Source organism: Orussus abietinus, unplaced genomic scaffold, assembly GCF_000612105.2.
Source record: "Orussus abietinus isolate OABI.00-Male unplaced genomic scaffold, Oabi_2.0 scaffold78, whole genome shotgun sequence".
Taxonomy (NCBI): Eukaryota; Metazoa; Arthropoda; class Insecta; order Hymenoptera; family Orussidae; genus Orussus; species Orussus abietinus.
Genome location: NW_019394353.1, coordinates 27,268 through 50,743, shown reverse-complemented (window position 1 = coordinate 50,743; position 23,476 = coordinate 27,268). Strand labels below are relative to the sequence as shown.

The following is a 23,476-nucleotide window of genomic DNA, read 5'->3' as shown; positions in this document are numbered from 1 at the left end:
TAACTAGGTCGAAATATACATATACGTATTTGGCGCGAAACTCTACCGAGTTTCTTGATAACTTTGAAAATTGTATTTGTAGATCGTATAGCGTTTAGGGACTGCTGCCTATTTTTCACAGCACGCTTTGTAATGATTAATAATATTTTTTTTTTTCTCAGTGTGCGCTTAACGTTGACGTAAACGCATAGTATCGTATTCAGGATAGAATTTTGTCGTGATGCGTTTTCGCGAGCCCTGAAAATCTGTCGCATTCCATACGAGTATTGTAATAAATCGTAGAGATACGTTGTACATACTTAATGCAAAAAGGTCCTCGTTAATAAGAGCGGGAATCCTCGGGAATCCTCGGGAATAAGAGCGGTAAGCTGTACGTATCTACAGCTATTTAGCGAGAGCACGATCGCTGGTTTGCCGACTGGCTGCCGTCTCGTTCCTCGTTTTGCCGCTAGGTGCCGCCGCCGACCGCTCTCGACCAGAGATGAGTTGGGAGATTGCTCACGGGCAGGATCGTGCGATTGCATCCTGTGCTGCCCTCTGGTTTCGTACGTTAGCTTTCACCGTTTTACGAAACCAGATGGCAGCACAGAATGCGATCGCACGGTCCTGCCCGTGAGCAATCTCCCAACTCATCTCTGCTCTCGACCCCCTCCCGGCCTCGGCAGCCAACTTCGGACCTCTCGATGCTGCTCTCGTCAGTCGAGCCGAACAAAATGCCAATGGTGGACGGTTGGTGAGTCGCGGGTACGGTAATACGTGCTGGGGAAATTATCATGTGAACTGTGAACGCGTGCGGTGGACCGTAGTGTTGTAAATAGGGGAGGCGTCCTGGGAGCCGTCGCCGCGAAAGGTCTGCTCCTTCGGGATACTTCCCTGCGAGGTAAAATCCCGAAAACCCGGATCCACGATCCGCAACCGCTCCGTCTCGCATTTCTCGCCTCGTATCGCTGTGCACGCACCGCCATGGCCGGACACTTCGACGTGGCCCTGCTCCAGGGTGGGTCTACGGAGAAGGTGTCCTCGCTCCTGGTGGTTTTGCTCCTTTTCCTCGTTTGACTCGTTTTCGCTCGTTTTCGCTCATTGTCGCTCCTTTTCCCTTGTCATCGCTTTATCACCATATGAAAGGGTGATTTCATATACAGCAAAACGTCAGAATATGAAAATTTTCACCAGGATCCTCTTTTTCATGCTTATGCAAATGGGTTAGGGTCGCTTCTTTGGACGAGTCCCAATCCGATAACGCAGGCGTTTCGCATTCCGTGCCCTACGCGACCCTGGGCCGGGCTTTAAACCTTAAAGGCCCCGGGTCAGGGGGTCACGTCTTGGCTGGGATTTTTCACGTCGACGTCGGAGGTTTTTCCTCCAGAGAAAACCAGGTTGGCCAGGAACGTCGATGAAGTTCCTTGGGACCTCCTGGTTGTCTCTATAAGGATTGTTGTGGGTCTTAATCAGGTGTTCGCGGCACCAAGACCTGGGTAAGGGATTAAGGTGAAGATGAAATAATAAATAAATTCATTAAAATAATAACGATAACAATGACAATAAATGCATAATAAAATTATCTTTAATCGCAAAGTCAATTGCAGACTCTCTATGTGACTCAGTCTTGCTAAGCAGGTGAGAATTCACATAGTGAGTCATGCTAAGACATTACAACAATTACTCTAGCTGGCGATTGAAATCCGAGTAGTTGTTTAGGTTGAGTTTCGTTTCACGTTGAAGATTGTAGATATATAAAGTCAAGGCTCTCGTAGCTGGTCCAGGGTATTTGTAAAATACCGTCTTTATGTCGGCAGAAGTCGCAGTACTCTCTTTTTGCGTTAACTTTCCTCGAAGGTGAACCAGTCGTTCCTTTTACGTCTTTTCTTCGTATACAGTACGTGTATTATATGTATATATCGTCTCAATGGTTTAATCCGTGCACGAAGAATTTCCTGATTTAATTACATTTTGTACAGTTCTTGACCGAGTAATGTTGACATGTCGATGTACCATACCGAGGCGAGCAATGCAAATTGCCACTTAACGTATATATACCCCGGCAGATTGGACTGATAACGCGCGAAACCGCGGATAACAACGAAAGGAAATCGCTCGTTCGGACGGATTAATTCCGCACATGCACTCGCTAACAGTTTCGTCGTTCACACGATTCACCATTCCGTGTATTTGGGTTAACGTGCAATTACCCGTAAAACGTTAAAAAATAAACAGACGCACGTCCGACAAAACCGAGAAAATGGTTCCGTTTCTCGGAGGACTAGAGTAGTGGTACTACGCGAGTCATGCCATCATCGTTCCTCTTATAAGCGCGAAGGATTATCATCTAAAAAATATAAACGAATAATTAATTAAAATATCATTAACCTGGAAAATAGTTTTGCCAAGTAGTGGTACCACGCGAGTCATGCCATCACCATTCACCCTACAAGCGCGACTGATTATTTTCTCTAAAATATAAATATTTGGGGGGGGTTTAGGTGCCAAGTGGGAAGTAATGGCTCGATCGTTAGTGTCTCCTTTATGTGCATCTCGTCGATAATTCCCTACGGGATTAATTCCCGCGACGATACGAATTTTCATCGGGCAGACATGTCGTGGGTAGTTGTCGAGAGTGGGTCGAATGTTCCGTTCATTGTGGAGATGAAGGCCGGTCTTTGTCCTTTGTCATTTCTGCGTGGTCGGGGAATTTAAGGCGATATGAAAGTCCCATATGAACCCTATGAACACTATGGGATTTTATGCCTTAAGGTTTTGTCGTGGTACTGCCATATTGTTTATAGTATTCTGAGCCATTTTCTTCATAATGTTCATAGGGTTCATAGGGTTCATAGGGTTCTAACTGGGTGTATCCACTCTGTTTGTAGAGCTTTGACGGTAAGGAGCCTCTTGGCTCATTGAGTATCGAGTTTATAGAGAGGAGGTGTACCTTCCAGATGAATAAGGAGGGCCTTAAGGCCCTTAAGGCCCTTCTGCGGACACTCGTATTTCAATCCGAATTTGACGGACAGCTGAATGTCCTTTGGAAGACGGATTGAGGGCGGAGGGACTTTTGAAAATCCTGACAATGGCTCCAAGGCCAGCTGCGATTTATGATTTTGATTCCTGTGGGGAAAGCGAAGGTCTTTTCGAAATCCTAGCCCTCCATTTGCCTTTTCGAAAATCTTTCCTAATGTCGTTTCGACACTCGCCTAATTTTTAACATTCACTCCGAAGTCCTCATCTCTTCCGAAATAACCCGGAAATTATTTCCTGCAATCTCGAGATAATAAAAAAATTGTTTGGAAAGGATCCGGTATTTTGAAAAATGGTAATTTTCACAATCGTTTCGGAATTTTAATCTCTTCGGTATATGCGCGGCATTTCCTCTTAATTAATATACTCGGATACATCGGACCGTTTCAAAATTAACCTCATTTTTTTTACCTTCACCCTAGGATTTCGAATATTATCTTCAATCTCTGTAATCCCAAATTGACTAAATAATTAACAATATTCCACATTGATGAATAATACCGTTTAAATATTTATCTAACAACGAGGAATAATCTTTATCGAGGAAACCTCCAGGCAGGTCGTTTTCATTTCCTTGGGCGATAATAACCGGCTTATCATTTTATTACCAGATCCTGATAACGGATATTATCTCTGGATTACTTGGAAATATTATTAGAAAAGATTCTCAATCCATAAATAATATTAATTACGAAATTCTAGAGTGCATCTCGTTAATCGCGAGTGTCTAGAATGTTACGCGAACGTCTTATCAGGAAACTCGGTAGAGTCTCGCACCAAGTACGTATAAAAGCATGCGCGAACGTCCCCGAGTATTTCACGAAACGAAGTATTATTTACGGCATCGAGCTTTTATATAATTGATGGGTTTATCGATCCCGAGTAATCGGTGAAAACACGAGGTCTATTTTCGCTTTTTACGCCCCTCCGCAAGAGTAACCCACGAATCCTTTAAAATTAGTCCCGACGATTTTAGAACGACGCTACGACGTCGGGGTTGGCGTCGGACGTCGTCCAGAGGTAGAGCCGCCCCAGCACCACGACCGGGATAATCCCTATGACGATTTTCGCATTGCGATAATGCGCATTTCAGTTTAAACCACATTTCTAACACCTTTTTAACCAGAGGTTCGTAAAAGAAACACGGTCGAATAAGGCCGAACAGCGCAATAGCGCTTGGCTTATTGTTTTATGAAACACTATTATATAAAAAATTAATTTATAATACGTAACAACGAGACACAAAGTGTATTACTTGGATTACTAATATAAAAAGCAAGTACATGCGTCTGAAAAGTTGGGCATTGGCTTTTACTTGATGCGATAAATGTACTTGGCGCGAGACTCAGTCTGGGAGGGTGAAACGTTTTATGTAACGTGATGTAGAGGCGCAACGCGTCTTCGGGGTCGGGTAAAAAGGGCGAAACGGGGGCGAAACACCCCGGGGGTGCCTTACGGTGGTTCGAGGAGCGTCTCGACGCCCGGCGCCGCCGCGGGGGCTTTGTCCGCGCAAGGAGTGACGTCACTGCCAGACCGGGTCCCCGTCCTCTCATATATTCCGGGATTGCTCATCGAGGGGGTCGTGGGGAAGGACGCCAAAGGGTGGGATGCTCGTCGTTTGTCGACTTAACCTCAAACATCACTCCGGAACTCGCTGGAGTGCTCCTCGAACGCCCCGAAAAGACATCTCCCGGGTTTGCCGAAGTTTCGCTTTTCAATTCCAAGATGGCACCTCTTTCAAACGGATATAATTAAAATCTAAGATGTACCCAGGAAGGAAACGAAAGGAAGATTGCTTTTCTACGTTTGGAAATGGAATTGGATATATTAAACATACGAGTTGCGGGGATCCAAGATGGCGGCGGAGTTCCAATGTCAAAGCACAGGCCAGCTCATCGCGCGCATAGCGCACCGGCTTAATTTAAACCCGGGCCGAAAGTCTGTAAGGACAAGAGCACAGTTCGGTTTAGCAGAAAGCCGCGTGAAAATCCCGAGTGCTTCTATTAATGCGTCCAGCAAGACCTACCTACGTTCTATGATTTATCCGCCGGCGATGCGCGAGCCCCGCAGTATTTCGTTTCCCTCTGGCCGGTCGCTGGATATTTATATTTCGAGATTCGGATCACTCCACCCGCCACATAACGTCGTCTGCCTCGATTCCACCCGAGCGTCACATATTTCCGCATGTCCAATGGTTTGGCAATGGGGTCGAGGGTACCTTAAAAGTAAGCCAGTCGACCAATTGGGCCGAATCGATATGGATTTCGTGCGATCACGTAACGCCTCGTGCATCGCGTGCATCAGATGCACTTTATTAAAAAAAAAAAAAAAAGGCGTTATTACTGCAAATCGCCGCAAGAACCGTGGCTGTGCGGTAACAGGAACGGAAATATTTCTCTAAGGCTAAAACAGCCTTGCAGGAAATGTCGATCGGGGGGATTTCCCTTTTTTAAAAATGGAAGCCCATCGGTTGCAAAAAATTCTCAGTATAAGTACTCTCCTCGATTTACATGTACAAATTAATAAATCCCACTGAGAGGAACCTAAGCTATGGAAAAAATTCTTTAAGTGGTCAAATAGCGTTTTTATCTAAGACTTTTGTTATAAAAACGCTACGCACTTATTCCCCGACCTAATATCTACGGTGGAGGTAAAATCGGCGCGCACCGCTCTAGTTCGGTCGGATTGCATCTTGTCGCCCACTTTGCGCAGTATTTATAGAAGCAGACTCATCTCCAGTTAACTATATAGATAGTTGATACTCTCGGCAGGGAGGAGAGGAAATGATTCGACGTCTTACCAGTTGACGATATACCTCCGACTTGTCTTTTCCATTCCGCATAATCCCCGCGATCGACTCTTCCTGACGACGCGCGGTCCGCCATCTTGGATTTCTTCCCGCGTCCGATTTGAAATTGAATTACGATGCCCTGAGAGGAAATATCAATTAACCGGAGCGAAAATATATACATATACCGCAAGAAACAATTATTTTGTTCAGAAGAAAAATTACATTGTCGATTGAAACGGATTTTATTCATTAATTTATCCTCGGTGCGCCAAACAAGGTGCTTAGGATGGAAAGTGAATTCTTTGGGGTCTAATTAAACCTTAATCGAGAGATTAATATGCGAGGTTGTCGGCATGAAGATTAGATCTTATCTAAGAAATAATAGCCGAGGTCTAATCACTGGGCGAGATTATTTTCTCTCGTTTGGTAATATTGCATTCGGGCCGTTCGAGAGTAAGAGTGGACGTCGAGTATTTCCAGAAGAATAAATGGATTTATGGCTAATGATATTCGCTATTTTGAAGGAAAGGATCCTACTAAGATCCAGGGCGGAACGAAAGGAACCTTAATTATTCCCGTCGGAGGTGGTTATTCAAGATAAAAGATCATCGTAGCATGGAAAAAGCAGAGGCCGTCTCGGCTGTGGTTCAAGATGGCCGACATTTAAAATATCACCGTATAATAATTCGAATCACGTTCTGGCATTCCTTTTCACGAGGTAACCTTCATTTCCAAGCAGACGGACGGAACTGCATCGTTGAGGTTAGGATTACTTGAGTTACTGAACCCTTAAAAAATGTTTCTCATTAGAGTCGACCGATTTGGGGGGTTTCCGCCATCTTGAAACATCTCGTGACGTCACGGAGCTACCGATGCCGGGAACAATGTCCTCCCCGGTGGCTTCGATCCAACATTCTACCCTGTGGCTAATTGTACATGGCCAATTACACAACTACCCAGTGACTCCTAATAGACAACCCAGTAAACCGATTACCCAGTTACTTATACAACTCGATGGGTTTACCGTTTCGCCTAATATGAGATGTACTGACATTGGTGTATAGCAATGCATAAGTTATGTCGGTATACATACCCTTCGTTGTACCCCCGTGTGTCCATAAGAACAACCATGGAATAATAATTGAGCGCATAGCAGTAATGAATCACTATTGCTAAACATTTTCACGTTTCCTCTGTTTTATCTTACAAAAATTAATGTATTTGGCCCGAGACTCTACCCAGCTTCTTGATACCTCCAACGGTCGCACTCCAATATGGCCACCCACCGGCGACAGATTTTCGTTATTCCGTCCCCATGACTTCTTCATACGCGGACCGAATTTACTCTGCAGCCGCTTCGTGAATTCTAACGAGAGATCCCCAGTCGATTCGAATGACGCGCATCTACGACGCCGGTCGGAATGTTCAACGAATCCGCCGACATGATCGGCATCCGAAATGGTTTCGCCTCCTCTTCGGCTTAAATCGTCTGTGTAAACGTCATCGAAGTCGAATCCAGCTTATTTTTAGTCCAAACCGAGAATCCTGGATTAATTTCGGAATGTAATTAATAATCGCCACGGAAGAGGGAAAACTTTGAGCGAGAGTGGCGAGGAGCACCGTCGCGCCTCGTAGCGGTGGACTAGAAAATTATTGGGTCGCGAACTCGAGGAAACACTCGGACCTGAAGAAGCACGAGAAAAGGGATCACATTTCCCACCGAGACCGGAAATCCAATTAACTATTACGCTTTTTTTTTCTTTTATTCATTAACACCGACAGAGGCTCTCGAAGGTTTCCGCGGATGAAATCCTCTTTATTAACATTATATAAATAAAATAAACGGCTTTCAGTAAGTTCAATGACTTCGTACGAATGAGAGAATCCGCGAAGGGAAGATTATCCTCGTCCGCCATTTTGAATGCCGCCGAAGAAGAAGGAATACGCTTCGGCGCGTCAAGTAGTTCTTTATCTGCTGGAATTGCATCCGTGTTGTATGAAAGGCATGCCTCGGCGTTCATTTCGTACATCTCGACACAGTCGACCTTTCGTTAGTCGATAAATCAGCTGTTTCTTCCTAAGACCCCACAATGGCGTCCCAGAAAGACGCGCAAGACTTTCTCGAGCCTCTTCTGGTATATCTTTTTAATATCGATGAGTTTCGCCGAAAGTGCATTTCTCATCGCTTCTATTTAAGCCATGAGAAGATCGCTCCGAAATTAGATCTCACCTCGTAACGAGGAATCGCGTGCCAAAGATGCCTTCGCCCTATCGACATTTTCTTTTCCACTCCATTTTTAAGCTATTTCTTCCTCCTAATATATATTTAGAACACAAAGAAGACTTTTCTAAATACCGTCAGCGATGACTAACTTTCCGGATTTTCTCGTTTCTAGGTTATGTGTGACTGACCCTGTGTCCACCATCCACGAAAGAAACGCGAAAGGAAGATGGACCACCAGCAGACCAGGAAACAACTCGTCTCGCCGGAAGTGGCGATGGCCAACGAGGTCTTCGACCTCTTCTGCAACGCGACGACCTTGAAATCCATCCTCGGCCATTTCCGGCACCTCTGCGACCTCCTCAAAATCAAGCCGAATGCGTTTCCGCAATTCTACCCGAAGCTGAAGTCGAAGCTAAGGTCGTGGAAGGCACAAGCTCTCTGGAAGAAATTCGACCAACGGGCTAACCACAAGTGCTACAACCGCGGGAAAGCATGTCCGAACACCAGGGTAATTGTTATTAATTTCCTCCACCCTTACTAGACTATTAATCAAACAATATTCCCCATGGAGAACGAAAGAAAGACTCGGCAGGAAGTTTAACTTCACCCGGGTAATCTTCTCCAAGTTTAGTCGCTTGTCATCTTCTATCTCGTTGTTCTCTTTTTAGGTACTGATAATAGGCGGAGGTCCTTGTGGTTTGCGATCGGCGATAGAGGCACAACTTCTCGGGGCGAAAGTCGTCGTCATGGAGAAAAGGGATCGCATGTCTCGGAACAATGTGCTTCATCTGTGGCCTTTCGTCATCCAAGATCTAAGAAGTTTGGGGGCGAAGAAGTTCTTCGGGAAGTTCTGCGCGGGATCTATAGATCACATCAGTATTCGGCAGCTGCAGTGCATCCTCTTGAAGGTCGCCCTCATCCTCGGGGTGGAGTTTCACGAAAGCGTCAGCTTCGACTCGCTTCTGCCACCCCCTGACAACCAGGAGGAAGGAAGTAAGAGCCTAATTCGTTAAATTTATTACAATTATACTAAATTAAGCGTGAAGCCATTATTCCACTTTCCCGAAGGATTTGACTTCCCAAATGTATATAGGCCGACTCTTTCGTATCATTTTAAGGAACTGAGGTTTTTTAATTATGACTCTATCTTCCAGAAATCGGGTGGAGGGCGAAAACCACCCCTGCCGACCACCCCGTCTCCCAATACGAATTCGACGTGTTAATCGGGGCGGACGGGAAAAGAAACACCCTGGAGGGCTTCAAGAGGAAGGAGTTCCGAGGGAAGTTGGCAATAGCAATAACCGCAAATTTTATAAACAAACGAACCGAAGCCGAGGCCCGCGTCGAGGAGATCAGCGGGGTGGCCTTCATATTCAACCAGAAGTTCTTCAAAGAGCTGCACCAAGAGACCGGGATCGACCTGGAGAACATCGTCTACTACAAGGACGACACCCATTACTTCGTCATGACCGCGAAGAAGCACAGCCTCATCGACAAGGGTGTTATCCTCCAGGTGAGAGGAAGACAATGGCCCAACAAGGCGTATCTTATCTATCATTTAGTTTCGCTAATCACCCCCTTAAAAATTACCGCCATCCCAGGATCACGCGGACACGGCCAAACTGCTCGCCAAGGAGAACGTCGACAGGGACGCCCTGATGCTCTACGCCAGAGAGGCCGCCGAATTCTCCACGGAATACCAGATGATGGACATGGAGTTCGCCGTAAACCATTACGGACAACCGGATGTGGCCATGTTCGATTTCACATCCATGTACGCCGCCGAAAACGCGAGCAGGGTCCTGGAGAGATACGGACACAGGCTGCTGATGATCCTGGTGGGCGACAGTCTCCTGGAGGTGAGATCTTTAGTAACTTTTCATCCAAGTAGACGTTCCCAGCCACTATAGGTGGCGTCTCACGACAAGAACATCTCACTGGGTTGCCTTCTACGAACGGACTCAGTTGGAATGGCTACCGGAATTAATTCCTAGGTTAATTGGTTATTAGGGGATAAAAAAGGTATTGAAATCTGCTTCCAGCCGTTCTGGCCGACGGGCTCGGGCTGTGCCAGGGGATTCCTTAGTTCCCTCGACGCCTGTTGGGCCATCAAGGGCTGGGGAGCATCCTTGACGCCGTTGGAGGTCCTGGCCGAGCGAGAGTCCATCTACCGGCTTTTGGCGCAAACTACACCCGAGAACTTAAACCGAGATTACGCGGCATACACCCTGGACCCACATACAAGGTATCTGAATTATGCTCCGTAGAATGCAGGTATATATACATATACATACGTATGTAACATATACGACATAGTATAGAATGCATATATGGATACGAATCTAGGCAGAGGTGTACGTAGAGTGTACCGGTACCAAGACTGATTACTTACTAATTCTGGTCTGCGGTGTTCAGGTACAGGCCATTTCCGCCGACTGGTACCAAGAGACGCGGTAGCGTCTCGCGACAAGTACACACGGCGGCGCGCAGCGTACGCGAGACGCGGCCGTGTATCTTTACTGGCACACTGTAATAAAGTAGACCTACTCTGATTAGCCGAACGAGTTTTTCTATTTCCCCGAGTGACGCTTTTCTTGCCACGTGTTTGCCAACTGGAACATTTGTCGCGTCGACCCGTTAAGGTTAAGTGAAACGCGTCGAGAAATCTCATCTACGTCGGTTAAAGGGATTCTTATAAATGCCTACGTTGCCGACGGGATTTATATCGACGGCCCTGTCGAATTATATTGGGTATTGTACTAAATGCAGCTCTGGCGCTCTTCCTATTGGAGGAGCCCCAAGGTCAGTGGGCGGGGCCTCCCCACTCCTGCCCCAGAGCCGCGCTCCTATTGGCTGACTTAATTCTCAGGGAATATCTCGCAAACGCGGCAACCTACAAAGATTCTGTAAAGAGATTTTCCGTTCGGAATCTTTCGAGGAACGCGCCTGTACCGCTCCATTCCGAATAATCCATTGCTGGACGTTACTAACCCCCCGGCGATTCTAGCTTAACCCCTTGGAATTCTGCCTATTGTATGTTTTCACGTGGAATTTGCATTTCCCAAGGTACCCAAACTTGAATGTCCGTTCGGTGACGCCGATTCAGGTGCGGAGTCTTCTGGACACCGACGATCCGGACAATATCAAACAACCCTCTGTGCAAACCGGCGTGGACATCCCGAAGAAACGACGTCGTAGGGGTGAGCAATGAACCTAAGTACAGCCTTAAGTAATACCTCGGTTGTAAAAAACCTTTTGCTTGGGGAAGAAACCCTGGGAGATGAGAGACGCGCTTTTTTTTTATCATGTAAACGTTTATATAGATACCCAGGTGCATCCGGACACCTTGCTACACTGGCTGCAGAGACAAGTGGCCCTCTACGACGCGGTGCACATAGAAGACATGGGAGCTTCCTTTAAGGACGGACTCGCCATTTGTGCCATTATTCACCGATACAGGCCCGACCTGATAGACTTTTACTCCCTTAAGCCAGAAGAAGAGACCATCAACAACCAACTTGCCTTCGACATCCTCGAGAAGGAGCTCGGCATCACCCCGGTAAGTAATATAATAAATAAACGAATAAGTTCCATTAAGGTGAAGTGAAACTAATCTAATAATTATAGAAGATTAATAGGAACTCATCCGAGGTATCTCATCATTGCAGATAATGACCGGCGAGGAAATGACGGAATGCGAGGTGCCTGATAAACTTGCAATGTTCTCCTACCTGACGCAGATATACGAAACTTTCCGGGGAGAGATACCCCATATCAAGCACCCTAAATTGGTGGGTACCGATTTTTTAATTAACCCTTTGAGCACTGATAAAATTCCCGCATAAGCAAGAAGCGCTCGAAAGGGTGAAACCTATATAAACATCTTGTTCATGACCTTGCCATTTTTTTTATTCCATCGGGAACCATAAACGAATGACCCTCTTCGACGCCATTTTTACGTACCACCTTAATTCCAACTTTTTAGAGGTCCTGCTTGTCGAATAGAAATTTGCTGAGTGCAAAGGACTTTTTGCGAGCCCGAAGGATGTCTCCTATGAATGAGATCCCTAAATCCAACCTGAAGACCCCTTCCTCCTGGACCCACAGGACCAAATGTCCCTATTCCGTCTGCCATCGCGAACCCGTCCGAAACCAGTCCACGATCCCCAGGACCATCTCCAGGTTCACCAGCCTCATGAGCTTCCAGCCTCCGGAAAAGCTCTTGGACTTTAATAACAATAAGCTAGGCTGGAAAAGAAGCGCCAAGCTAATCGGGGATAGACTGGAGCTTAACAATGTTAGGAACTGGCTCGAGAGCAACAAAAGGGTCTCCACTCTGAAGAAGCTTTTCGAGTGCAAGCGCATAAGGCTCCGGTCGAAGAAGTGTCCCTTCGAGAGCAGATATGAAAATGTCGAAAAAGTATCCGAACACGTACTGAGTCCTATCCTGTTCCTGTATTTAAGGCGAGTTCTTTTTCTTTTCCAGGAGCCGGAAAAGGAGGAGAGGCCCTCGTACTCCCGACAACTGAGCCAAATGACTCCCGAACAAAAGGCCCAGCTTTTGGGTCGTCTCACGAAACAAGACAACGTCCTTCGCCCAAGGCACTCGAGGTCTCGACATACAAACGAGCACGTACAAAACGTCCCCGATAAAAAAGGAGACTCCATAAGTCGGCGATCGAGGAAGCGACGCAGCAACGAAAAAATGGGCGCCACAGTAGTAAGTTTTCCCTTCTTGATCAGCGATTTAAGAAACGCTCAGGAAGTTATAACAACGCTGGACGGCATCTCCACGTATCGAATATCTCCCTAATTCTTTGTTAACAATTTATTATTTATGAAATAAGTCCTTACGGCGTCGGCGTTGCGGCATTTATTTTCCGCACAATTTGATATCGGCTTGGGATGGAATCGAAGGTGGCGCCCTCCGGCGTTGAAAGCGGGAAATAATCGGCCATTCGCGCAGCTTTCGGTCGTTCCAGGCAGCCGATATTTCTCCGGCAAGCTTTTAATTACTTTTATCCCTCAGTCATGGTGGCAGAAGATCGAGGCGGTATTGTGCAAAGGCATGTTCTTGTCTTTGCTCCTTGTTCTTGTTGGACTCGCCGTGACCGTACTCACCGAAGACGTGATCACGTTTTAGACCTCCCACCTCCCCTTAAGACCTCGACAGTCAGTTATACCGTAAACCGTTTTTTAACATCTTACCGTATATACACGTAGTCATATCGTACATTACGAGCACTAGTACTGCCAAGTAATGAGTAATGTAAAATATAGTCGAATAGCGAAATACAGGGCGATAAGTTGTCAGAGTCTCGACTGAGATCTTTTTTAAAGCTTCGCAAGGGCGAATTACCGGGTTAATTAGCGAGTCGTAGATGCTTCTCGGGGTAGGAGGGAAATGTAAATCGAATTTCTCCGTGAATCCAAAGGAGGAAAGGATGAAAAGGCTCGAGGACATCGAGCGAAATAGAATCGAGCGAATGAGGAAACGGCAGTATCTCAGGAAAATGGCGACCCAGCAATTCTACAAGAGCATGCAGATGCTGGAAGCGAATGCCAAGAGGGAGAAGGACGAGCCCTTCGAGGATTATTCGATTTTCTTGTACCGGCAAACCGCCCCCGATTTCAAGGATAGAGTGAAATATTTAGAGCAGAAAATCCTCTACCCAGTAAGCCCCGTGGCGATCTGCACGCGTTTTGAATAACAATGGATTGTTTAACACGGCTCCGCAGGGTTGCGGATCGAATCCCGGCGGGGACATTTTTTCTTCTTCTTCATTGATTAAACATTACTTCATTTCTTATTTTATTAAAATATACGACCTGTTGAATGGTTCCTAATAACTGTTCTAACAGCGCAAGACTGAGCACGGATTAATAAGAATTAATTCTACGGATCTTCCTTTCACTTTGTTGTACACTGCGTTTGTTCCCTCTCGTCCCAATTTGTTTCTTTTTTTGTTTAATATGTGTTTGTATACTTGCAAATTGTTGCTGCCTGATTACTAACTTAATGGCGTTCTGCGGATATCTCGTGCTGGAGTTCATGAATTTTCCTCGCGGGGATTACGATTGTTCATAAGGTATGAAATATGTCCTGGAAAAATCATGAATTCGGCACACGTATGGCCAAAGCGTATCTTTTTATGTTGCGAGCTGTATTCCTTGCATTTCGAGTACGTTAGTGCCGAATGTCGCGAATCCCTTCATTCTGAAATTGGAATTCTTTTAGGACAGAGAACCGAAAGTGCACGCCGGCCATCACAGAGGAAACATCGACGAAGAGTTCTCAGGAAGGATAAAAAATATCGAGGACAAATTGCGAGGGAACACGCCGGCAGAGAAGAAGCCGAAGGACCTGTTGCGAGCAATCGGTGAGTTTGATTAAACTAAAATGTCCCTGAGATGCCCTTTTTAGCGACGAGGCCATTTCGGTTAAAACCACGTAAAATCGTTGAAATTTTGTATGTGGCAGGGATTTAATGGCGTGAATGTTATTCTTTCAGGGAAAATAGAGAAGACCGACTGGAACGTGAAGGAGATCGAGAAGAAAATCGAGGAGAACAAGATGGGCCGAGGCGTTCGCCACGACAGGGTGGAGAGGGTGCCAAAATGGAGTCGCGAGCAGGTTCGTTGCAGAAAATGTAATGATATTCTCACATAGGTGCCCGACCAGGTCTCTATATGCTTCACGCAGTTTTTAGCTCGGCAGATCAAGATGGAGAAGAACGGCCGCGACGCCAACGAGCCGGAGAGTAAGTACGCCGACATAGACAATACCCTGAAGAGTATCGACAAGAAGATTAAAGAGGGTAACTTTCTCGGGCACAATAAAGTCTCGGCAATGGCCGAGCAATTTGCCAATAAAAATCAGGACGCCGAGCCGAAGGTGCAAAAATCGGTAATTATCAGATCGCGATCATTAGCGCCGGGGGAGGGAGTCAGCAAATTTGACGATTTCATAAATTAGACAAACTCGTGTTAATTAAAGGAGTCGTCGAAACTCTTGGCATGAAATCCCTCGTGTATTCTTCAGCTTGAAAAACTAAGCGACCTCCATTTTCAAGTACTTCTTCCCTTGACTAATAGTTTTTGAGACCCTCCTGAGATCTTTGGAGATTAATTAAAATATCGGCCATTCGAGGCTTTTTATTGATCGTCGAGTGTCGCATGCTGATTGTCGTCCCTTGCACTTTAGGCATGACGATGTATGTGTTTATTTAACACGTTGGATTTAATTTTGGAAAATTCTTCTCGACAGAACTCGAAGGCGGCTCTCGTTCTGCCTGCGCAAGGTGGGTCAGAAACTTGTCACTTTTGTAACAAAAGGGTGTACTTAATGGAGAGACTCAGTGCAGAGGGGAAATTTTTCCACCGAGGATGCTTCCGCTGTGAATATTGCTCAACATCGCTAAGAATAGGTGAGAAAGAGATTTCCCGCCATTGCTTGAAAGGCCCCCTGGCGCCCTCTGCGCTCTTTACACCTCTATCAAAATCGGAACTACTTTTAAAGAGACAAAACCTCCGTAGTCAGTAAAACAGGGTATACGGTCATCGAAACAATTCCATCCCCTCAAGTAACAGATTTTAATTAAATCTCACAATTTCCTTTCGTTCCAGGAAATCACACTTTCGACAGGGACAAAAATGGCGGACGTTTCTATTGTTCCCAGCATTTCGGTCTCTCTGGCACCATGAAAGCTAGAGTAGAGAAGAAGAAAGTACCCACACTAAATAAAGAAAATATTCCTGACTCGTCGGTGAACATGAAGACTCCGGAGAAAGTAAGACATGTTAACGAAGATCCCTGTGCTTCAATATTCCATCTCTAGTTTCAATTTGCATTAAGAAACGATCTCAAGGAAGTAATAATCGACCTTTGTCTTCGGAGTAGTAGTGAAATAGGTTGATACATTTATTTCCAGACGAAAACTCCACTCGAGGGAGTCGCTGGTCTCGATTTGCTCGATCGCGGACAAACTCCTGAGAGGATAGAATTTGAAAATTTGGCGGGCATTTCGGACGCCGAGGAGGCAAGAAGTCAGATGGACGAGGACGAATGGACGGATCGTAATTTCGGAGCTTCCGCAGCAGAAATGGGCTCCAGTGACGACATTTCCGATATGAGGTGATCCTCCCTCAATTATTAATTCCATCGTAAGCGAGAAAGGCGCGTAGGATATTAATAAAACGATATTCCAATCCCGGCATGCTGGGAAACCTGCGTATACTGCAGCGCCATCGCTCGGGACGTTTCCCACCGAAAAGGATTTTACTCAATTTGATTTTTCAGTGATTCCGATGAAGACAACGAAGTTTTCGAAGAGGCGATGGACCAACCTCTGACGACTGAAGGAACTCTCGAGCTTGCTAAAAATTGGACCTTGAGGTACTCTCATCAACACGCAACTGGACATTCGGATACGGGAAGCAACGAGTACGAAGACTCCAGCGACGAGTACACCAGCGAAGGTGGGGGAAAAAAAAAAAAAAAAGGAAATCCTGGAAATTATAGTTGATAATTATACGAACTTAAGCGTTTCATATATCATTTTAAAACTGCCGAAATCATCATCTTTTATACTCTAATGGAGCTTTGCGTTAGGATCTTAGAATCTTCATTACAGAAGCTGTGTTTTTTGGGGTTCGGTTTCAGAAGAAGAAAGCGGCACCGCCACCGAAGATGAAGATGAAGTTCGAGCCAGGGAGCTGAGGAGGTTAGAAGTTCCACCGAGAAGTCCAACGAAAAGCTCCGACACCGACACCGGTTCCGAAACAGAGGTGAAGCTTTCTCAAGCCTCCCTAAATAGCGTACTTCAAGACTTTAATCACCTTTCCGATGATCCGCCATCTTTGGAAGTCTCTTCCGATGTCGGCGTAGCTTCAAATTATAAAAAAATCGCTTCAAGCGACTTTCAAGTCGGGAAATTCAGTGAAGATCGTTGTCCTGATTTTAAAAACGAAGTAGATGATGAAGTTTCTCGGAAAATCGGGGGAGAGGGCTCTATTCTAAATTGCAATAAACGACTTAGCGTTAGCAGTTCCGATTTCGAGTTAGGGTTGAGAAAAGATGAAGTTTCGAAACTCTCCTCGAAGAGTGAAGTTCTCTCGAAGTCTCTTGTTAATATACTTCCGGATGCAGTTCCTGATTCTCGGATCAGTATGTCAGAGGATGGGAAACTTCAAAAGAAGGGAGAAAATCTGCCGGACTTGGTCGCAACTTCGCCAGATTTTTTTCCTTCTTCGCCGAAGTTGAGCAGGGAAACTTCACGTTCCTCGACTTTTGAAGCTGTTTGCACTGATTTGCTGACCACGATGGACTTTTTTGGGGATGTTTCGAGTAAAGAGGGAAGTGCAGAAAGTCGGAAGAGATCCGAAGCGGAAACGAGCGACGCTGAACAAATGAAGTTCGACTCTTCTTCGGATGGAGTTAAAAAAGAAGGGGCCGAAATTATTGAAACTCCGATTGTCACGATAACAGCTGCGACTCCAACAATGGAGAAGACAGAGGAGAAGATTTCTTGCGAATCTGCAAGACTCAAAGTTCCTCCTCAAGGACTTCCCCCTCGACAAGAGATGTCCTCGCAGGACATCTTCGAGGTCCTGAAAGAAGAAGTTAAGCTAAGGAGAGAAAAGAAGAGGTCCGAAGTCGTCGAGCTTCGTCCTCTCTGCAAAGAGAGCGCTCGCATGAAGATGAGCCAATTTTTCGAGCCGACGACCAAAGTAACCGGAAAAAGAGGAAAGAAAATCGAGGAAGAGGTTTCCGGGACCTCGGAACTTCCGGTAGTCGAATTAAACGTTAAGCCGAAATTATCGGAGAAGGTCGAAGCGAGAGACTTGATGAGATACTTCGACAAGTCGCAGCCGCGAAGCGACAACGACGCTTCGGACATTGAAGAAGTTTCCGTAAAGAATACTTTGCAGAAAATTGAAGTTGTAAGCGGGAAAGAAGTCGTGGAAGATGCTGTTATTAAAGTCGATGATGATAGAATTGGAATTAAGGTAGAAAGAGGTCCTGGGGTCGAAGCTGCGGCTTTAGACGCCACGATCGACGCCATTTTACAAAGTTTGCCGACGTCGGTCGATTCTGATATTTTCGAGGAAAGTTTCCACCAAAAGGCAGAAGACTCTTTACAGGATGCTTCGGAAAACCGAGCTTTAATTAATAAACATACGAGAGGAGCCGAGTTCAGGAGGAACCAAAATGGCGGCGCTTCGCAGATAAACCCTGCAACTTCGAGTTTACCGGCGAAACCTGACAGAGATGCGTCTTCTCGAAACAGTACACCGAGCTCGACGAGAAAAACTAAGAAAGGAGAGAAAAAAGAAGAAGACGCGAAAAATAGTTCAATCAAGGGATCGGCTCGGAAAGTAACAATCGTAGAGAAGGAAATAATTCCAGCGGGAAAAGTGAAGTCCATTGGCGCTGACAATGGACAACTCGAAGCGCCGAAAAGGCCGGAAAGAAGACAAATTCTTCACGAAAACGTTAATCCAAGCGCAGATAAAAGTACAATCGACGAAACTAACGCAAAACTAGTGACTTCCTCCATAATCGAAACTCCTTCGAAGAAGAAAGTCGAGGTAAAAAAGTCGCCGCTCGTCGCGCCATCTAGCAAAGAATCTAGTCCAGCTCTTTTCCAAAGAAGCGCAAAATCGAGGGCCTCGAAAAGTGGGAACTCCTCGGGGAGAGAATACGATTCTGGAAATTCTTCCCCGGAGCCGAAAAGCCGGGGCATGATGAGACTTTTGTCTCACAAGCCCGAGATCCACGGTTCAGTGAAATCCATCACCTCAACCAAATCGCGAAAGGAAAAGTGTGTAATATCGTAAAAATGTCAAGAATCTCCCCTAAAATCTCATAATTAAAAAAAAAGAAAAGGGAGGCGAAGAGTCTCGAACCCTAGACCCCCGGTGCAGGTTAGCAAAGAGGCCGGAATTTTAAAATCGATAAATAAATTTTAAATCGGTAAAAAAGAAGTCTGATAAGTCACGAATAGTCAATCTCTCCCACGTCAACAACCTAATTCTAAGAGAAATGTATTTTTCAGAGAAGCATCTAGTCCCGCGTCGCGTATCGAAAATCCGAGGTGGAGTCCTACGCGAAGAGCCGAATTAACGTTCAATTAACGGAGTGAATTAATTGTGAGACATTGCGGAAGGATAAATGAGTTAAGAGACAATTGCGAGTTAAGTGTAGCGTCGAGACAGCGTTGTACGATTTTTCTATTTAGTTGTGTGACGGTATAACTTGAGAATAAAGTACAGACGAGTCTTAGAGTAATGGCTGACGGTGACGTGAGATTATTTCGAGGCGACCCGAGACCCGTTGGAAAAGGTAAAGCGAGATTGTTAGCCATTTACCAGTGAATGTCGTTGCTCGTTGACTAATAACGAATTAACAAAAGCAAGACCGATTAATCGTATGCGTTTATTTTTCCAGTGCTTTCGCTTTGACACGTTCTTAACCGACCAGCCTCGAGTAATTCCGCGATTACCAACAGCCATTCTCTCTTTTAATGTCTCACGATAAGTCTCTCCCCTAGATGATACAAAACGCGCTGAAAAATTAAATATTAATTTATTAACTAATCTTTTAGGCTATCTCCCCCCTTGTTCGCTCCTCGACACAATTAACAAAGTAATACGTTTTAAAGAGTGCCATTACAATGTATGCTCCCCAAGATTTGCCGAATGATTTCCAATAACCTAATTTGCATAACCTAAACGACCCCCCCGATTTTTTAGGTGGCCTCGGACGAGGAATCGAGCGAGGAGAGCGAGGAAAATTCCGCAACGGAAATCTCGACGGATTCCGAATTCGAGCACGACGGGACGACTCCAACCCAGCACGAGATCCCAGAAATCACGATCAACGACTGCTTCGTCCGTAAAACTCGAGGGAACTACCTGGAGCCGAAGAAGGTGCAAGTAAAAAGTCGCATGATCACCTCCATAAACGGGAACCTGAAGCAAACGAGAGAGACGACGTTAAAAAAGGAAATTTCGAAGCTGGAGGCCGGAAGATCAGCCTCGAGGATCAAAGAGGAGGCGTCACTAGCGCCAAAGCGGCCGAGCTGCGAAGTTTCCGGCCCGACGCCGCTGTCTAATCCGAGAAGAGGAGATTACCTATTAAACAGGACCCACTCGACGGAGGGAATAGCTTCAAAGTTGTCCTTGGAGCTGAAGAAGAGGTACTTGTTGGGAGGATCCGGTCTGGAGGGCTCGGTCGTGAAGTCGGGGTCGGCATCGAACGTGGACACGAAGCTGAGGAGCTTCACCGACGCGATTTCCCAGCACCAGAAGCTTCTTAACCCTGCACCAGAGCCCAGTCCAACCATGCAGGCGTTCCTCCAGGGTGCGAGCAAGCTGAGGTCATCGGGGATCCCCCTGTCGCCGATCTCCCCTACGGCGTTGTTCTCTTCCTCGCCGTTGAAGGCCTTCCCCTTCGACAAGGCCTCCATCTCCCAGGGCGCGAGCGAGAGGAAGACGACGGAGACCCCGAAGACGCAGCTCCCGGACCTGGTGAAGGAGTCCAGCATCCTGAAGTCCAAGACGGAGCCGAATATGGTGCTCCAGGAGGGGGTGGACCCCAAGGTGGAGGGAAACCTCCCGGAGGTCCAGCTCGAGGAGAACGAGATCTGTCGGCCTAGGAGTCCTCTCCACGAGACCTCTATCCTGGTTCCCCAGGTCGATTGGGCCAGGAAGGAGGAGAAGAAGGGCAGCTCGGAGGAATCCGAGATCGACAGCGATTCTCTTTCCTCGAGCGAGGCCGAGGAAGAGGTCCAGGCTGCGAATCTTGCACCTCCCAGGTTGCAGATACACAGCATAGACGGGGACCTTCTCCTGGACGTCGAGGTTCATCGGAACAGAGGACTGGATGATGGGAATGGCTTCGAGCCGGATTCCATTGAATGTTCTCTGATTCGTCAGGAAGACGCCAGGGAGGTCAAGGCTTTGGAGAACCGGAAGCTGGTGGCCGGCGACCTGGACAACCCGGAAGTCGGGCCTGAAGACGCGAACCCTGAACACCGGGAACCGCGAGACAATGGTTGGTCCAAAATTATAAACAATTGGTATATTATACCAAAAAAGACGATAAATGACGTTACCTTCTACGACACTATCCCTGGGATATCTACGAGAATGTATGAACATTCTTTATGAAAAGAGGTTCATCTCTTAAGGATCATCCGAAGGTTCAATCGTTCATGAAACTCTTCTCCGAACTGAGTATGCCGAATAATTATAAAATTTTACAATGTCAATATGAAGTCTATAAGGATGGTCCTGAGACCCATGAAATTAAAAAAAAAAAAAATCTATGAACAAATTGCGGTGCACCAAATTCGGAGAGGTTTCATAAACGAGACCTCCTCGACGGTACTTTCCCATCGGCTTAATTTAATGAATAATTTAGAAGTAAAAAATAAATAATAAGTGGATAATTATGAACTCCAGGAAGGCGCAGCTTCAGCAACTGCAGCAGCCCAGCTTCGGTCCTGTCCAACAAGCAAGACGACTCGGAGGACAACGACGTGACAACGGCAGCTCTGACGGAAACGGAGTTCTCGGAGTGGGCCCAGGATGGCGAAGCACTAGGTTCGGAGGACCTCAAGGACGTAGAATTCGAGCTGAACCCCGACCTGGCGGAAAGGAGGAGGAAGCTGAAGCTCAGAGGAGGCGAGAACCTGGACTGGACCCCGGTCAGGATGGCGAAAGAGGAGGACGACCTGACGGACAAGGAGCTGGACTCGGCCACCCTGGACAAGGCCCTGGACCAGACGAGCAACAGCACCTCGAAACTCCTGGCCAACGGGGAGAACATCGACTTCATGGACACCGACAACGAGTCCCTGCTGGAGGACAGCCTCCAGGATGCTACCAACAGCACCTTGCTGAAGAACCGAGGATACGTGGAGTTCGTCAACGTGAGGACTTCCTCCGCACCTTCTAGACCTGGGGACGCGCCCATAGCCAGGGTAGAGGCAGGGAACGTGTCGGAGGACGAGTCCTACCTGGAGAACGTAATCGAGATCAGCCCGATCAGGTTGGAGGACGTCAAGGACAGGTTGAACGGGTCGACGGGGTTGTCCAGGTGCGTCTCCCCCGAGGAAAAGGAGGCGAGGACGCCGACGACCGGAGAGGATCCCGTGGAAGCTGTAAATAGGGAATTGTTCCAGTCTATGGAGGAGGACAGCCTGCTGATCGTCGAGCCCGCCGAAGACACGACCACCAGCGAGGTGATAACCGTCCTGGCGAGTCCCGTCAATCCCCAGGTGCAAATGCTCCCGGTAGAAGCGAACGAGTCCAAGGAGGAGCCCCCCAAGTCCATCGCCGATGTAAACAACCCGGATTATCTGGAGTACGTCAAGAGACTGCAGTCCAGGATCGCCGAGTTCAGCAACGCCAAGGACTCCATCGACGTCAGGAAGTCCAAGAGGAAGACGTCCAAAGTCACCTCCCAGAGCAAACCCACGGACGTGATCGCGGAGGAGATCAAGAGCCAGGAGAGCCAGGAGAGCCAGGGTAACCCGAACGGCTTCAACAGCTTCAACTCCCCGGCGACGTCGAGGAAGCTCGAGGAGATCACCAGGGAGCGGTCCAAGCAGAAGACGCTGATCCAGGACCTCTTGATGGACAAGTTGGAGGCCCACAAGCAGAAGTCCGCGGAGAAGAAGGCGAAGCGAGCTGCAAGGGCGACGTCCTTTTCGGGAGGGTCCACCTTGTCCCCGGTGAAGCTACCCACGACATCGTCCTCGGTCCCCGTGAGGTTCGTCCCCACTTCCATCGCCTCGCCGATCGGTAGCCCGACTTCCACGACCTTCTCCGAGGCCGAAAAGACCCCCCCTGGTCTGGACACCCGGTCGGAAGAGGTCGGGCCCAACTCCGAGGGCCAGACCAACTCCGAATCGGCGAAGGACTCCCTGGAGAGCTCGAGCCTCCCGAAGACACCGTCCTATCAGTCCCTGAAGAGCGAAACTTCAAACGGGTCCGCCAAGGAAGAGTTTGGCTTCAAGACCCCCGTGGCACCTCCTAGACCGAAGCACGAGGAAGCCAGGAGGACTGCCGAGAAGGCCAAACAGGACGCCAGGGAAAGGGCCAGGTTGAAGAGCGACGAAGACTTGGGCCTGAGTCCCGAGGACAGGATCAAGCAGCTGAGGATGAAGGTCGCCAGGAGGCAGCTCTCCGTCGAGGACAGGAAGAGAAGCGAGGAGTGCCTGCTCCCTGAAGCTAGGTCCAGGCACTACAGCTTCGACGTAGACCACTTCGGGAGCAAGCTCCATGCCAGCAAGAGCACGGACAACATCAAGGCCTTCGCCAGGAAGTCTCGCGAGGAGGCGCTTCCACCCTCCGGGACGAAGTCCATGGACGAGCTTCAAGCTTCCGGTTCTGCCCAGGTGGGGATTATTTTTATCATCCATGATGTCCATTGTAAC

At 47.3% G+C, this 23,476-nt stretch overlaps 2 protein-coding genes across 5 annotated transcripts in view; both read left to right on the top strand.

The window, feature by feature from the left end:
* The first annotated feature begins 685 nt into the window (after positions 1–685).
* LOC105703509 (F-actin-monooxygenase Mical) overlaps positions 686–23,476 on the top strand; it is a 26,972-nt gene continuing 4,181 nt past the window's right edge. Inside the window, exons 1-21 of one of the 4 annotated variants that reach the window (XM_012431953.2) lie at positions 686–880; positions 8,203–8,538; positions 8,699–9,023; positions 9,185–9,543; positions 9,632–9,889; positions 10,073–10,275; positions 11,097–11,230; positions 11,354–11,589; positions 11,699–11,821; positions 12,517–12,750; positions 13,466–13,705; positions 14,269–14,410; positions 14,543–14,664; positions 14,734–14,937; positions 15,298–15,457; positions 15,657–15,820; positions 15,962–16,164; positions 16,330–16,508; positions 16,693–16,817; positions 19,785–21,087; positions 21,498–23,437. In XM_012431953.2, coding sequence (XP_012287376.1) covers positions 8,257–8,538; positions 8,699–9,023; positions 9,185–9,543; positions 9,632–9,889; positions 10,073–10,275; positions 11,097–11,230; positions 11,354–11,589; positions 11,699–11,821; positions 12,517–12,750; positions 13,466–13,705; positions 14,269–14,410; positions 14,543–14,664; positions 14,734–14,937; positions 15,298–15,457; positions 15,657–15,820; positions 15,962–16,164; positions 16,330–16,508; positions 16,693–16,817; positions 19,785–21,087; positions 21,498–23,437 — 6,936 coding nt within the window. In that variant the 5' untranslated portion in view covers positions 686–880; positions 8,203–8,256. Of the gene's footprint in view, positions 881–8,202; positions 8,539–8,698; positions 9,024–9,184; positions 9,544–9,631; positions 9,890–10,072; positions 10,276–11,096; positions 11,231–11,353; positions 11,590–11,698; positions 11,822–12,516; positions 12,751–13,465; positions 13,706–14,268; positions 14,411–14,542; positions 14,665–14,712; positions 14,938–15,297; positions 15,458–15,656; positions 15,821–15,961; positions 16,165–16,329; positions 16,509–16,692; positions 16,818–19,784; positions 21,088–21,497; positions 23,438–23,476 lie in introns of all 4 variants that reach the window. The other 3 variants (XM_012431952.2, XM_012431956.2, XM_012431955.2) reach the window with 3 other exon arrangements.
* LOC111673904 lies at positions 5,956–7,009 on the top strand. Its single transcript, XM_023431961.1, has 2 exons — positions 5,956–6,524; positions 6,617–7,009. Exons 1-2 carry the CDS (start codon positions 6,422–6,424, stop codon positions 6,868–6,870), a joined length of 357 nt encoding a protein of 118 aa, XP_023287729.1. The 5' UTR covers positions 5,956–6,421; the 3' UTR covers positions 6,871–7,009.

Excerpts from the sequence above, each read along its gene's own strand:
- LOC111673904 (XM_023431961.1), top strand. The coding sequence starts at position 6,422 with ATGGAAAAAGCAGAGGCCGTCTCGGCTGTGGTTCAAGATGGCCGACAT. Across the intron at positions 6,525-6,616 it reads CTGGCATTCCTTTTCACGAG|AGTCGACCGATTTGGGGGGT; the intron begins GTAACCTTCATT and ends GTTTCTCATTAG.